Source organism: Hermetia illucens, chromosome 2, assembly GCF_905115235.1.
Source record: "Hermetia illucens chromosome 2, iHerIll2.2.curated.20191125, whole genome shotgun sequence".
Classification (NCBI taxonomy): Eukaryota; Metazoa; Arthropoda; class Insecta; order Diptera; family Stratiomyidae; genus Hermetia; species Hermetia illucens.
In genome coordinates, this window is record NC_051850.1 from 109,991,120 (window position 1) to 110,007,997 (window position 16,878).

General features: G+C 38.9%; 1 protein-coding gene across 3 annotated transcripts; it reads left to right on the forward strand.

Annotated features, from left to right (window-relative positions):
- Positions 1-5,691: 5,691 nt before the first annotated feature.
- LOC119649440 lies at positions 5,692-16,871 on the forward strand. Of its 3 annotated transcripts, XR_005249132.1 has the most exons (4): positions 5,710-6,144; positions 6,211-6,297; positions 16,183-16,532; positions 16,731-16,871. XR_005249132.1 is itself a non-coding variant. In XM_038051590.1 (3 exons), exons 1-3 carry the CDS (start codon positions 5,972-5,974, stop codon positions 16,280-16,282), a joined length of 324 nt encoding a protein of 107 aa, XP_037907518.1. In that variant the 5' UTR covers positions 5,692-5,971; the 3' UTR covers positions 16,283-16,649. The 3 variants fall into 3 exon arrangements, 2 of the variants coding, with proteins under 2 accessions (XP_037907518.1, XP_037907517.1); XM_038051590.1 differs by lacking the exon at positions 16,731-16,871 and having other exon boundaries at positions 5,692-6,108; positions 16,183-16,649; XM_038051589.1 differs by lacking the exon at positions 16,731-16,871 and having other exon boundaries at positions 16,183-16,649.
- Positions 16,872-16,878: the final 7 nt, after the last annotated feature.

Sequence of the window (16,878 nt, forward strand, 5' to 3'; positions counted from 1 at the left end):
GAGTCCATTTAATGCATAATATTATCTTTTCGCCGTCTTGGTTGTATGCACTTTAAGTAATACTACACCAAATCTTCATAAGTTCTTAGTCGTCTGGACCATATTGATATTTGATATTTGATTGTCTTGAAAGTCTTTAAAGGTCTTTAAAGCAGCAAGATTCTCTCTTTTCGCAATTATCAAAATCTATTTTGTGGATGGAATGTTATTTTATCAACTGTTTACTTTGCTCACTGCAAAATTCTAATTTGGCACACATTGAAAGGTTTTAAGCAAATCTAGAATTATTTTGTGGCATTCACTAATAAAAAACTAAATAATGTTATCTGCAAATATTGATGAAAATGCAACAAAAATATTGATCCATTGAATGCAAATTAATTGTCAAAATGATTTTTAATTAATTAATTAATAAACATGTTCCTTAAATTTCGCCTGGTGCCAGGCAGCCCCAACGTGTTCATTCACTGAACTATTGATTCTTACTACGACTACGGGAAAATTATCAACGATCAATCAATAGTAACAGAAATGACAATAGTAAAAAAACATCAAAGGCGATAAGTTTATAAACAAAAGGCTTTTTATTTTGATTTGGGAAAACGTAGGGTGGGAATATTTTTACTACACTTGGGAACCGTAATCTGATTTAAAATGACGTTATCAATCTTCCACACTATCATCAGAAATTAAATAAATTTTTTGCTTAAAGGTAGACCAAATATCCATAAAAAATTCAGAGCCTATATTAAGCAATAATTTTTCTTCTGAAATCATGTAAAAGAAGTTTTATCCTGACTTTCCAGCTTGATAGGGATTGAATTATTCCTAGCGTTTTCCTTAAGGAAGTATCAATATCCAACGGGATGGGTAGGAGAAAGCGGGGGTGATTGCACAGGATATGTAGTAACAAATGTGCCCTCTTTTGTGTAATACTTGGGGGTAATTTCCCTTTTCACTCGTCCAATACATTGACACCTGATTCGTATGATGTCTCAATTCAATAACTGTTTGCTTTTCCTCCTTGTTGTCATTCTTGAAAATTTGCCACTCGGATAGACTTTTACCGACGGGAAACTTATAGAAAAGGTATTTCTTTCACGGTCTTTCATTTCTACATCATAGACCCGTATTTATTTGGCTCGGACTAACTTATTTACGTCCTGACGCCGTCCGTGTGTCAAGAACCCTTACTGTTTCCGCGACCACACCTGGCTTGTCTTGAAATGTCGGGTGAACCATTTCTATAAGGTGTTCTACCCAACACAATCATTTTTTTAACACCACTGAATGCATTTTCTTGGTCGGCTTGTCGCGGAACATGCTATTAACAGAGATCAGAATTTCGCCAAGCGGAATTTTTCAAACTATACTTCATTTATTTCTATCCCTGATTTCAGTATTTTATTTGTGCTTTGCTGAGGAGGCCTCATCACGGCAACTTGTCCTGCCCCAACGTCAGAAAGAAAACTTGAATATGAGAAATCGCATATAGTATGTTTCATATTGGTTGACCAATGCAATTGCCGATTAGAGAAGGAATTACCTCAGACGTTCGTTGAAATCAGAGCGCACTAAAAAAAACCGGGGGTACATTATAGTAGGTGATTGTTCACCATTGCGCTCGCCTATTGTTATTACCCTTATTTGGCTCTGAGACAACTGAGTCGACTGGTACATTCAGTCACGATACAAATCCCTGTGCCATCAGGTTTTGAACCTCCAACAGTCTAGTGTTCTATCCGCTGAGCTATCCAGATACTTAAAAATAACTCTTTGATTTGCAAAAACAAATAGATTCTCGAAGAAGGAACTCCACCATGGAAGTAATACAAGGAAAGCGCCCAGCTGTCATGAGCTAGTCAACGCTTGTCGATTCCATCTGAGCAAATATTATAGACAGAAAGGAAGACGGACGCGTCGCTTTTCTCTCTTTGCTGTATGGAATTATTAAGTATGTCGTGTCATCGGGGCATGCTGGCCTGACACGATAACTAATGAGGACCTTTGCCGGCGCACGGGCCAAATACGTTTTAATAGAAAAGACGAAGTAATAGTGAATAGTTCATACATACAACTGAATTGCTAGTTCTTCCATGCAAATGAACCCTGTATCACTGCACAATTCGCTATGCACATGCACTCAGTGCACGCAAACCCTGCTGTTAGTCTCTAGGAGATTCCAACTTCTTCCAAAAAAATCTCCGTTGAACTTCCTGGGTCTCGTGAAGTGGGACCTGGGCTCTTATATAGTCCTCCTTGACATGCTATTGACTTTTAGGATAGTCTTTTAGCAATTTCCTTATTCCCAGCTTACGCGCAATTTAGAAATGCTTTGGTGCATCAGGGTTTCGTCTCATTTGCAGCTTAAACTATCATTGCTCTATAATTTTGATTGTAGTGATACCTATTCAATTCAAACAAAAAAATATTAAGTTTGATTCAATGTCTGTCTCTCCGTCTGTCTGCCTATCACACCGCCTGGACCCATTGCCACGATTTTTGCTGGGAACTTGTGGTCCGCGAGTCCCTTTACATACATGAAGGGGGATGATATTATGTTGAGTTTAAGGGAGGACCCCCTTCCATGTGAAAGGAAAGGACTCCAAACTATTTGGACTTTTCATATGAGATGAAACGTATAACAGGACTTCTTCTCAGAACCTATAAAACCTATAAAAAATGAAAATGATCCTAAAGATGCATCTATATAAAATCTAGGCCACAAAATACATCCCATTCCGTTACATGCTCAAATGATGATGATAGATCACTAAATTTGCCACAGACATAAAGGATAATTCAGTAAATAATTATGAAAAATTATGCATCCTTGCTTGCCTGCTCAGAATTCGCCAACACACTTGCAAACGTGTAGGTGTCGATGTTTAGCCCCCAAAATCCAGCCAACATTAGTGAAGGTCCAGAGTCTACGACAAGTACCAAGCTGTGGACCTGCTATAAGAAATATATAAGTGTTCAGAGTGGGAGTTAAAGGAGCTGAATACATTTTGTTATTTTACAAGAATGTATCATCTTACTGGTAGCGAATTACAAAAGGATCCCTGCTTACGTAGGCAAAATTCAAATCGAGACAGAGCTAAACAATCGTAATAACATCTAAAAATCATGCGAGTCGGGAACCTGAAATCTGAACGCTTCAAGTATAATAGGTTTTGTGTATTTCTTATATTAGAATATTTCCTTGGTAACGTATATGCATATACGTATTATGTCAAAATTTCAGATTGTAATAAATATCTTAAATTGTAATAAATTTGCACAAAAGAGACAACTTTGAATTATTGTAACTTTCTTAGTTATAATACGATTTCCACCAAACTATATTACTGGAAAACTTGATCATTCTAGGCTAGACTAAAGGGTTTCCAGTTAATTTATAAAAAATATACAAGCAATACTACTCTTAACTTTATTTAAACAGATGGGTAGGTCGAAAGTTCCATTGGTCGGAAGCAAAGGGACCGCATGAAAAACCAAGCTCAACAAAAAAATTTCGAAAAATTTGCGAATTTGTGTAGGCCTGAAAATACCCTCCATCTCTTTATCTGTTAAAATAAAGTCAAGAATAATACATCACTGTATTTATTTTGTAAGTTATCATAATCTTGGGATGCCGGATTTCACCTAATACTAGCACTAGTGTCAATCGTTTAGGCTCAAACGATCCTACCTACTTTAAAGATAAAGTGGCTCTGGTGGTGCTGGTCGGTGGCGGTAGGTTGGTGAGAGAATCGGACAAGAATTCCCCGTAACATCGGACACGTATGCAGGATTGTGTATTCCTGTACAGTTTGAACCACACTGTGTGAGTGTCCCAAACAGCTCCCGCCGGTTATCCGTACCAGACCTCAAATATCTCCTTTCCACATTTTTAGTTTTGTATTTTATGCCTAGATGCGGTGATAGCTTCCCTAGTGCAAGACTGCAAATTTCCTGTGGGATCGGCGACCGCGGATAAGCTATCTTTTTAAGGTTTTGTGTAAAACAAGACCTTATTAAAATCGGTTTACTGTCTGTCTGTCTGTCTGTCCGTCTGTCTGTCAAGCTATCTGTCCGTCACACGCATTTTTCTCGGAGACGTTTATAGCGATTGACACCCAATTTGGTAGAAAGATGGGAACTGTAAACGCTCACGCATACAGTGAGTTACATCCTTTTATGTTGAATTTAAGGGGAAGTCCCCATACATACAAAAGGAGGGTGTACATTTCTTTTTTATCAAATATAGTCATGTGGGGCGGGGTATTGAAGGTCCCGGTCGGCACTTTTCGAAACCAGTCTTAGTTTTGACATTCGTTAGACAGGTGGGCAGTACGGGGGATTGAAAGTGATCTTTCTTTTAAGGGGCTATTCTCAGAAACTACTCAACCGAAAATTCTGAAAAAAATCGGGAGACTGCCACTATATGATGCCTGGGCTCATAAATACCTTCCATACCAATATTCGTTCAAATAAAGTTAATAATAGTATATTACTATAATTTTTAGTAATTGGCTGCAAAACCCCTCTTAAATTCATCCCAGCACCCAGCACTATAATATAGAGCACTATTATAAACAAAGTTATAATACGCCAAAGTTGTTGCTTCTTTACTAATTCAATGTCAATATCACCTGAATGTGCATACTCTCATATACATTTGCATATATTACGTGCTACGTACTAGGAAATACACAAAACCTTTCGTACCTGAAGCGTTCAGCTTCCTGTTTCCCGACTTGTTTGTATCTGTTCTTCGTGTTTGCTAATAATATTAAACTTAGAGTATGAAGCGTATGGGGATGACTATTATCAATACAGCGCTTCCCATCAAATGATTTATTTAAATCATTTCTAAAAACTAGAGGGCAATGGAATTTTTAACTATGTGGCATGGAGCTGTCATGCACTCGTCGCTCTTCACATCTTCTTTTTTTTCTTCAGCCTTTGTCCCGTTCAAAAGCGGGGTCAGCTCGTCGTGATCGGTTTCGCCATTTTATTTTATCAAACGCCTGATCTGGATGTAATCGCGAGGCTTTTGAATCCCCATCCAGCGTATCAAGCCACCGTTGTTTCGGCCAGCTTTTTGATCGTTTACCGTTGATTTCGATGTTCAGACCAATATTGGCAAGTGAATTCTCGTTAGCGCGAATTATGTGAGCATACCATCGAAAACGCCTTGCTCAGAGTTTCTCCATGATTAGCGCAACACCATATCGATATCCGTATTTCGGATGTGGTCAAAACGTTGCACGCCACCAGTTCAATGCAACATTTTCGTTTCCATTACTGCAAGACGCCGTTCATTGCCTTTTATAGTCGGCCAACACTCACAACTATAGAGAGCGGCAGACAGACGATATTGCAGTAAATTTTAGATTTGAAAGGTTCGCTGATACGCCGATCACAAAGAACACCAGTTGTGGAATACCACTTCATCTAGATCGCATTAATGCATGAAGTAATTTAATAGCGCAGTTCTCCATTGGTTGATAGCATTGACTCCAAGATATTTAATTTGCTCAGTTCTGGGCAGGTTACTGAAGCTGACAGCACTGAGCAATTTAAATATCTCGAGTCAATGCGGTCAGCCAATGGAGAACTGCGTTATGGTCCTCAGAAAGGGAGACACAAAACCTTTTATACCTGAAGCGTCAAGCTTCCGGTTGCACGACTTGTTTTATATTGGTATCTTGTATTGATACTTTTACAATTTATTACAGACAAAGTCTATCTGAAGCTAACAATCATCTAACCAACCGACGAATTATTTGACAATATCAAAAATTTCTACATAGAAAAGCTTAAACTAAAAAATGTCAGTAACAAGGCAATAAAATTATAGAGTGTAAAATTAAACGTTTCCCAAATCTGCAAGTAAAAAAATCTTTTCCTGGTGAAATGGAAAGCTAAACCTAGTTTTCCGGAATTACGATTATAACTTTAGAATCACAAAAACGGCTCAAGAATGAATCGACGGTGCTGCAGTTTGTGTTTGCCTAAAATGCCTCCTTCGCAACACATGGATCACATAGCCTGGTCACCGGGACAAGAAATGAAACCCCCGCTAAAAGGACACGGAATTGACGATAATATTGACGTTATGTACGCAAAATTAGTTGATGTTATAGGCATCATGTTGTAAGATTTGAATTACTAATGTAAATTTAACTGTTGGTCTGACTTTCTTCTTTTGACTTAACCTAGTTTTGCCTTGGTAATGATGTTCAAATTCTGGATCAAGGCCGCACTATATGTGATCTGGAGCTTCCACGCTTTGAGAAAGGCTGACAGGTAACTGGTTGTGTCCACTTTTTATTATGAAAATATGTTTGCATCCGTCAAGCCTTGATGAAAACTTATTGTTAGAAATCAAGGAAAATTTTTAACAGTTTTTCTTTTCTTCTAAAATTTGTTCACTTAATTCAAATTCATAATCATATAAAACGGTTGTGCGGATGTGGATAATACGTACATTAATAGTTTTTTCGCATGTTCTGTGGTGAATGGTAATAATAATTCTCCAAATATATTTTAGTTATACCTAGGCCAGCCTACTTGAAATTATCTCAAACTTCTATTCTCAGTTTCCAAATGGTAGATTTCTTCATTAAAAAATGGTCTTTAAACGATTTGTAGTTGGAAGGGATATGAAAGTTATTTTCATTTTCGAAAGCAAACTTACGTTTGGGTGAATTTTCTGGGAGATGGATCATTCCATCTGCAATTGAATGGAATTGATACCAATGCTATAGTATACATCAGTTGGGTTTCAACTGACAAACACTATACGAGTAATCAGATTAGAATTAGGAGTTGTCTTCTAGATGTGCGTAACCAGAGAGGCGCTGAAATTGGCCTCGAAACGAATCCCCACCTGATGATTGCTTACCTCTGCTTGGTGGTTCTATCTGCCCCTTCTCGTAGGATTAGGGAGCTCCGACCCCCCAGGTTCAACATTGTTCGCTTGTATAATCCAGCTGCTGCTCGACAATGAGAGAGCTATCTTGCTGATTGGACGGCGGATGCACTGAGTAACCAGGCTGAGAATATCGATGAGTATTGCGCTGCATCGAAAATGTTCTTTTCTCGGGTGCTACGCCGTTCGTCGGCTACGTCCGGAGAAGGACCCATAAGATCTGGCTGACTACGGAAGCGGATCCACGAACGGTGACCGGCGCATAATACTCTCGAAATCTTATATTTAGCTAGTCTGCGCCGTGATAAAGGAGAATTTGTTATTGCGCTGGTCAAGGAAGCGGAAGATGCCACAGAATTCAATCATTTGAGAACTATACACCGCATATGAAAGAGCGTGCATATGGTCGTAAATCTTTCGATGGTTCTGTGAAGAACGTTAACGGAGGACGGAGGCAACTGGAGGGCATTCGGTGAAGGTCCTCCACTTGTGGATGAAATGGTTTGTTACCGTAACATGTGGAAACGGACTGTTCCTCCAAGCAGAAGAGAAATCGTTTTGGCCATGAATGCGCTCAAACGGAGAAAAACAAAAACCGCTGGACTTAATGGCTTCCCACAAAGTTATTTATCGTTGTATTTGCAGTTACTGTAGATTTGCTAAGAGAGTAAGTTGATTTCTCAGGATCCTCCTACATTGACCAGATCAACATCCTACTGATCATTTTGGAACAGCGCACGGAATTTAGATCTTCGTTTCCCCTGCGTTCATCGATTTCAAGGAAGCTTTCGAAAGTGTGAATAGAGAGTGCATCAGCCGCCTTCCGAGAAAGTAATAGGTATCATAAGAGCGACGTATGATGGCGCAAAATTTCACGGAGGATTTTGTGGTCCAAAGCGGAGTCCACCAGAGTTGCATCTTGTCACCGATATTATTGCCCGGAAAATGTGGAGGAGTTCAATGTGCGATGGCATCTTTTCTGAAACATATCGACTACCTGAGTGAAATTACGCACTATTTCTAGCGATTAAATTATTTGAAATAATTAAAACTTGCTCTTTCGCTAGTGTTATTTATTGGTCTTGCAAATACTGATACAGGGAACACTTATTCACTTCAACAGTGCAAACAAGTCTTGTTATCTTAACACGGAGGTCAAGTCTACTCTGTTCTAAGTGTTCTTTCTGTGTTACTTTATGGGAATAGCACATGGAAAGTGAACTCTACTGTTACTGAAAAGTCCCATGCCTCTGTAAAGACCTGTCTGTGGCATATGATCGGAGTACTCTGGCCAAATGAAAAACTTCGTTCCCGTACTTGCCTAACATCCTTATGCACTTATGCAGCAGAATCGACGCTCCCATTATAGCGGATGGGAGAGTCGCCCCAAGGACACTTGGCGCAGAACAGTTGAGAAGGAATGCAAGTGTCTCGAGAAATCGCGAGGGAAACTGAAACACTTTTCAGGTAACCTCGAAACTAGGATGTCTGGAGTTTGTTAACAGGCCTAGTCCGAATACTGATTGTTGCGTGGTTGATGATAATAATGTAAATAAAATAACAGTATACTGCAAAGTTTCACAAATTTACTAAGCTCCATCAACATAATTTCATAATAGTCGTGATAATATAGAGCCAATTTTAAAATGTTTGGTAAAAAGCCTGTTACTACTACTTCTTCCCAAAGCCAAATGACATTAAACTCGAAAGTCTGACTTATAGAAATTTAATAAACACGAAGTTTTTTTTATCAGTTGCAAACTAGAATGTAGTTGTCAGAACCTTTCGTTTAATGATATTTCTTATTTGGAAAGTCAAACAAGCTGTCTTGCAGTTCCTTACTAAAGATTAGTAATAGATACATACCGTAAAAGTCAGGCTCTGTTCTAATCGATCTATTGTCCTTAATCGCGTGCTTTAACCAAACAAAAAGTAAAAGCCGCTAGCAGTTTACTGACAATAAGCAGGAGATTACATGGGGTATTGGGAAGAAAGCTAAAAGAAAAAAAAAAGTAGGCACTCCCTTTGGCAAAGCCAGACCTGACGAGAGGCGGGTGGAAAGAGAACCATACCCGGCGTGTTCGAAATTTTTTTGGGAGCCAGGAATAGAAGTTTCAATGAAAAAAAAAAATGATAATAGGGGCCTGCATAATTTTCACCCCACACTCGTGTTTCGAACAACATAACACCAATGGTGATGGTGGAATGGTAGCACCATTCATAGCAGGTAATTGAATGTTCTCTCTCGGTTTCGGTTTTTAGAGGTTTAACAGTGAGTCCCTAGGCACCACCTAGCTTTCAGCGATCTCATTGTAGTAACCTGAAGCCGAGGGAGTTATACTTGCTTTTATCGATTCTGACAAAATCGTCTACGTATCCCCACGTATCCCATACTTATAGAAATAACGTATCCTCGTTAAAGTATCCAAAGTTGAAAATAACTCCCACAGTGCCACCATGAAGTGCTCTTTTAAAGAAAAAACTCTGGTTTTGACTAGCATGTCTATGTTTATCGGTTGTCAAATTTTCCTGGCGCACTCTAGCTTTTGGAGCCTGTTTTCTCTCATCACTATCATTCACCGAACTGAAGGCGATGAAGATATTTTCTATATTGACAGGGTTCAGTAAAGATTTGTAATCTACTTTTCTGTGAGTTTGCTTGGCCTGTTTCTCAATTAGCGAGACAAGTGCAGCCGATGTTTTTTCAGGATTAGTCGACTGTCTTTTGCACAATTCATTTCCAGAAGTAAACAGTCACTTCTGATGTTCTGATTGTTCCTCCCCTCTATTAATGGCAGCTGTATTTCATTGACTAGAAGGTCTATAGGGATCGCTCCTGTGGTGTTGCACGCTACCGAACCCAATGTTATCCTAAATGTGCTTTGAATTCTGACAGTTCAAGCACGCATCTTGGTACTGTTGTATTAGGCGTCATCATTGCTAAACATAAACGAGTCGTTTTCTCCTTCTACTCTACTTGATCAGAGGCATCCATTATCACCCCTTCAGTATGATTCACGGCTATCGCTTGGCTGTTCGCAAAGCTGATAACCATTGCCTTCTTTTGAATGGGTGTATCGAGTCTTCCGCCGCGGATCACTTTCCGTAAAAGGAAATGTAGATAAACTCGTTCCGTAACAAGGTAGTTTAGTCAAACACTATAGCTGTCTTATTACGACAAAGCCTTTAGTTGTTGGTTCCTGCTGGTCAGTAAGAATGTATCTATATTCACTCGCTTGCTAGACCACCTCCTCAAGTACGTAATGTAGAAGTAAGTTAGGTTTAGGTTACATGTACCTGTTTACACCTGCTAACTGTTCGAGTATATTTGCGCCCTATACTCGTCATCTAGCACACAATTTTTTGAATTGCAGAACGGCTATCTAGAAATGTTATATTAGGGAAGGCTACACAAGCAAAGTTCTTTTTAATGAAAAGGGATCGAGTGTACTTGCATTGTACCGTTGAAGAAGAGAGACAGATTATGATGTAATATAAAAGGATTAGTGGTGACCGTATATTTCTCGATTGTCCTATAATAATAATCATAATCGTTGGCGCAACAATACAATTGGATCACGGCTTTGAAGTGTGTTAGAGCACTTCATTGAAAACCGTAACGGTACACTACAGTACACTGTAGGATGCAATGTGTTAAGCATTGCGCTCGACCGAGATTACTACCCTGATTTGACTCAGGTACTCATTCACAGCTGAGTCGACTGGTATTCGTCCGAGGTTAAATCACGATACAAATTCGACTACCACCAGTGAGATTTGAACCGCGACCTTCCATATGATGCCTTGTGCTCTAACCAGTCGGCTATTTGGATTGTCCTATGAGGAGCGTTAACAGTAGGCTGATGATGAGCAGCTGAAGAGGTAGAAGGAACACTTTGCCATGATTCTTAATATCAAAATACTCAGTGAAGTTGCAGTTGCTGTGGATGATACGGCAAGCCTCCGTAACACCCCAAACAAAGGAAAGCCCTCGGACTCTCTGTAGTTTCTAAATCTTTCCTTTCTAGGAAGAGGAAAAAGGTGATGATATTTAGGACTCCAACCATTTTGAGTGCGGCAATTGGTTTTGCATGTCTTCAAATGCACCGATGGCAGTTCCTTGCAGTCTCACCGAGTCATGACCGGGTCAAGTAATTTAGGAAAGGAAGCAAGCAGAGTCAGACTGAAGATAAATATCGACAATACCAAGGTTCTTAGTGTGACTTTCTATCGTATTTGCATTAATGGGCAGAATATTGAAGGTATCGAAAAGTTTATAAAAACGTTTCTGCCGATGGCGGCACTATTGGGTCTGCACTCGCTGGTTTGCCAAAATTAAGGAAACTTAAATTTAACACAAATATGGAGTTGGCAGTCCGAGAGCGAACGGGATTTTGTTCGTTAGTAGAAATAATAATAATAATAATCGTTGGCGCAACAATCCATATTGGATCAGGGCCTTGAATTGTCTTAGAGCACTTCATTCAAGACCGTAACGGTACACTAGGAGGCAATATGGTCAGCATTGCGCTCGCCCGAGATTATTACCCTGATTTGACTCAGGTACTCATTCACAGCTGAGTCGACTGGTATCCGACGTCAAATCACGATACAAATTCCACTGCCACCAGTGAGATTTGAACCGCGACCTTCCGTACGATAGCCTTGCGCTCTAACCACTCAGCTATCCGGACACCGTTAGTAGAAATACTCGAGTTTTAATGAGAACCACTATTTATTTAAGCTAATTTTGCCCGTATGATATACATATATATAATTCCACTTCTCGTCGTCATTTTGGGGGTCAACTTAAGTTATCGAATACATGGAGCAATCTGTCAGATTAAAGGTTTCGATGCATAGAACAAGATTTTATATGTCTACCAAGCAAACTTTGGCCGCAACCCTTACCACCCCCATCGAAGTTTTTTGCTCCACTGGTCACCCTTCTTTATCAAAAACATCGAGAAGGTAATATATGATATTCTGAAGACAAAGAAATGTTACGTGGGCAACCATATTCAACCAAGCAGAAGAAAGACCTACCTGGAAGTTGGCTTACGATATTGCTGCCGTGAGAGGCAAAATTCTGTCCAAGATTGGCTGCAATAGAACAGGACAAGCTGAGTAGGTGGCTATGTTGCGTGGCACGATCTTCGCTGGCAGTGAGTAATACTACTTTCGTTGAAGTTAAACTGAATTGGTGGGGTCAACGATTTGGACGCAGTATTTAGGGAAGTATTCATTAGGTATCTAAATCTAACGAATGGAATTTTGGTACTGTTTTTGATGATGCTAAAGCAGCTGATTGCGGCACTTTAGGTTGATTTGAAAGGAGCAGCCGCTCTTATATTTTTTGCTGCATTGAGAACAGTTTCACTGCCAGCGGAGGGGGGAAGAAGGTTTCATCCATGTTCTTACAATGTACAGATAACTTAGCGTTAAGCTGTTGCTCTGGCAGGTGGTTTCGCAAATCTCACTGATGACAGAGGGATGTTTATCGTGGTGGGAAGTAGGATATAACTAACCCCAACTGCAGATGAGCACTTGAGTAAAATCAAATACTTGACCTCCTAGTGTATCGTTCTAGCCTCCAAAACCGAAGTCCAAACTGGGCTGCTGAATCAGTGAATGAAATATATTTTTGGGTTTGCATTTCAGGTAGGTGCATTATTGTTTTTATTTAAAATTTGGTTGGTTGAATAGGGTCTGGAGCAAAACTTGTTATTTTATGGTATTTATGTACATTTTGGCTCTTAATTTCCCCGTTATCCAGCTGATATTGAAAGTTAGGTTAGTTCTAATAAGTTCTTATTTAACCCTTTCATTTGGTGATGATATTCTGGTGAAAATGTGTATCTCTTACGAGAAGCCCCCACTCTTTAATATCGTTGTGGTATTCCTGTTCTACCCATCAACGCTGCCGGTTCCCGAGAATATGCTTCAGCTGCCTTCACGATTTTTCGAGAAGCTTGCCCTCTTGTAGTTTCACACTTGGAGTTCCTCAAAATACGCATTTACAACATTGATAACTTCCTCGTTGTCCCTAAATGCATGCAATTTTTTACGTTAGGAAACAAACAATAGATGGCGGAAACTGAATCTAATAAGTGGGTGGGAGAACAATTCGATTTTAGCCATTGCAACGATTGATGTATCGACGAGTGCGTTGTCATGGAGAAACCAGAGTTTTTCCATTGTCAAGTGCGATCGTTTTCTTTAGACTTCCGTCGCTCTGATAATAGTTGTTAATATGATTGGTATAGGAAGATCCAAATCAGAAACTCGCCTACTCTGTGTTGATCCACTTTGCGAGGTGTTTCTCTATGCGCTTGATGATGATTTTAGATAACACTTAACATATAATCATGCCATTTTTTGCGTGTATCCACACACTAACTAGCAGAGAGAATCGATTCGTCTTATACAAAACCCTAAGAATTCCATATTCAAAGACGGTATCCTGTTTCCATTCTTCTGTCAAGAAAATAATAACATAGTCGTTGCCTTTTTAAGGTTTTGTTAAAAACAAATCCTTGTCAAAACCGGTTTAATGTCTGTCTGTCTGCGACGTATTTTTTCTAGAAACGGTTTTAACTTTTGACACGAAATTCGATAAAAAGGTTGGAACTGTGAACTCTCCGAATATCGTCATGTGGGCTATCCAATGAAGGGTCTCGATTAGTACTTCCCGGAGAAAATATTAGTTTTAACATTGGTTGCAAAGGGGAGGAGGGAGAGGTGATCCGAAAGGGGTCAATTACTTCAGAGAATTTTTCTCAGATACGTTGGTCCATGCATATGGTACCTTGGATCTAAAATATTCTACGCTATGATAACTGCTCAAATAAAATTAATAATAATATATATATAATTAATAAAAAGTAAGCTCATGCTAGATCCGTGAAGTAATATGAAGCGCCATACTGGAAATTTATGTGGAAATCCTGCTATTATTAACAGAGTTATAGTAGGTCAAATTTGGCTCTTTTGCTTCAAACTGCTACTCCCTAAGAAATAAGATGTCACTACCGCATCGAGTTGAATATAGGGTATATTCAGCGTATACACTATGAGTTGCATATAAATGGAACCATCGTGTACCCAAACATCCTTACATAATTGAGCAAGACGTTTCATGCCGGAAGCGCCGAGCTTTCGGTATCTGACTTGTTAAGGTTTTGTGTAACCACAAAACCTTATTAAAATCGGTTTACTGTCTGTCTGTCTGTCTGTCTGTCTGTCTGTCTGTCTGTCCGTCACACGCATTTTTCTCGGAGACGGTTATAGCAATTGACACCAAATTTGGTAGAAAGGTGGGAACTGTGAACACTCACGCATATAGTGACGAATTTAAGGGGGCGGTCCCCATACATGCAAAAGGGGGGTGTAAATTTTTTTTTCATCAAATAAAGTCATGTGGGGTATCAAATTTAAGGTCTCGGTTACTATTTTTCGAAGCCGGTCTTAGTTTTGACTTTTGTTGAGAAGATGGGGGTGCAGGCGGTTGAAAGTGGTCATTTTTTTAACGAACCCATTCTCAGAAACTACTCAACCGAAAAATGAAGGGGCTGTCACTGCATGGTGCCTAGGCTCCGAAATACCCTGCATACCGATATCTATTCAAATAAAGTTAATAATACATTACTATAATTTTTAGTAATTAACAGGAAAACCCCCCTTAGGTTCAACCTAGAATCACAAAATTTTGCAGCAATGTACTACAGTATAGAGCATGATCCTGCCAAATTTGGTGAAAATCGCACTATTACTAACAAAGTTATACTAGGTCAAAACTGTCGCTTCTCTGCAAATTCAAGACTATGAATATCAATATCACTTGAAAGTGGCTATTTTCACGTAATATATACATATTTTACGTGCTAATGGGACAAATGCACACTCAAATATCTTCATAAAAGATATACACAAAACCTTTCATACCTGAAGCGTCTAGCTTCCGGTTTTCCGACTTGTTTTTTTTTAAGGTTTTGTGTGAAACAAAACCTTATTAGAATCGATTCGATGTCTGTCTGTCTGTCTGTCCGTCTGTCTGTCTGTCTGTCTGTCTGTCTGTCACAGCCGATTTATTCGGAAACGGCTGAACCGATTGTCACGAAATTTGGTAGAAGTATGTGATCTGCCGTTCCCTTTACATGCAGCAACTGACGCCATTTTGTGTTAAGTTTAAGGGGGGGCTCCCCATACATGTGAAAGGAGGGTGCAAAATTTTTTTTCATAAAATGTGGCCATGTGGGGTATCAAATGAAAGGTCTCAATTAGTACTTTTAGAAACTGGTTCAATATTTGATATTGGCTGAAAAATAGGGGCGTGAGGACTCAAAATATGACCCCCAAAAAGTGTAACAGGTCTCGTTCTCAGAACCTATCCAACCGAAAAATCTGAAAAAAATCACGCTGATGCATCTCTACGAAATCTAGGCCTCGAAATATATCCGGTTCCGATATCTGCACAAATAAAGTAAATAATAATATATTTCCACATTTTAGAAATTTACCCGGTACTCCCCTTACGTTCATCCCAGAAGTACAAAATTTGGCATACGTATAATGAAGAACATAATGCACAATTTGGTCAAGTTGGAAGAAAATCCAACTATTATTAACAAAGTTATAGGGTTACAATTTTTTGTGAATTTCGTGCACTCTACAACCTGCATGACGTCATCATCACATATCAATTTGTCAATACCACAACGAAGTAGGTTCGTATGAATTGGGTGGAAAAGAATTATTTTGTTTTAGTTCTTTAATCATTTGTATATGAATATCAATTATTCCAACGTGACATGGGTGTATGTAGGCATATAGTATATGCGTGCTAATGAACTTTGCGGGTAGAGCCTAATTCAGATAGATATAAGAAGTAAATCGGAAATATGGGTACGATCAATTATACGTGCATATATGTGTACAGTATTCGGAAACAGGCAGTTTGTTTGTTTAGGGTGAATGTAATATCTACGGCTACTTATGTCTTGTAATTTTGTAGCTGTATACGGGTAGAAAAATATGCGTTGAAATTTCTTAGATAAGATGAACACAAAACCTTTATACCTGAAGCACGAGCTTCCGGTATTCTGACTTGTTTAATATTTTCTACGAGCTGTGCTGTGCCTGTGAAAATAGTTGAAATTACTTTCTGCAAGCTTGGCTAATTAATCTCAATAGATTTTAAAGCTCTGTTTTCTTGATTAATATTTAAACTTATCTAATTTTACACAAATTTTTATTTTCAGGGAAATACAGATCACTCTAGTGTTCATGGCTATTCTTATCTTATCCTCAATAACTTTTAATACTGTTTTCGGTAAACGCTATTCGGTACGTTGCAGTTAATTATGATGATAGCAAGGATAACATACTTGTCGGAAGTTCACAGAAAAGGATTCTTCCTATGGAAATCAGCAATAAGAGCAAATGGCGATCTGGAGAATCTTTTGCATTTGACGAATCTTTAAATATCAGTGTTGACTTGTAGTAACTCTGAAGCCGATCGATCGCCTTAATGGGAGTCGTATTTTTCAAATCGTAGTAATATACAATGCCCATGCAGTGTAAGACGTTACACCTTGGAAGCTGCGAAATAGTAAATACATATAAGTATATATCCGCCCTTTGAGGTGTAGTTTATGTGGTTTTTCTAAAAGATCCTTATCTGCGAAATTTTATTCAACAATTTCCTTCTTGATTGTGCGAAAAGTTGTTCCCTTTAAGCAGCAGCAATATTTATACCCTATTACCTAACGGGCTGCACTAATTTTCGTGAAATTTTTATATCTCCCAGCCACAAAAGAATTATGTAATTCAGACCACATTTTGAAAATGTTGCTGCATAAAAAATTACGAATCTACGAGGCTTGCTGTAAGGAATCAATGTTGATTCGGCACGTATGCCTTGACAATACTGGGTGAGGATAATTTTTCAGATAAGC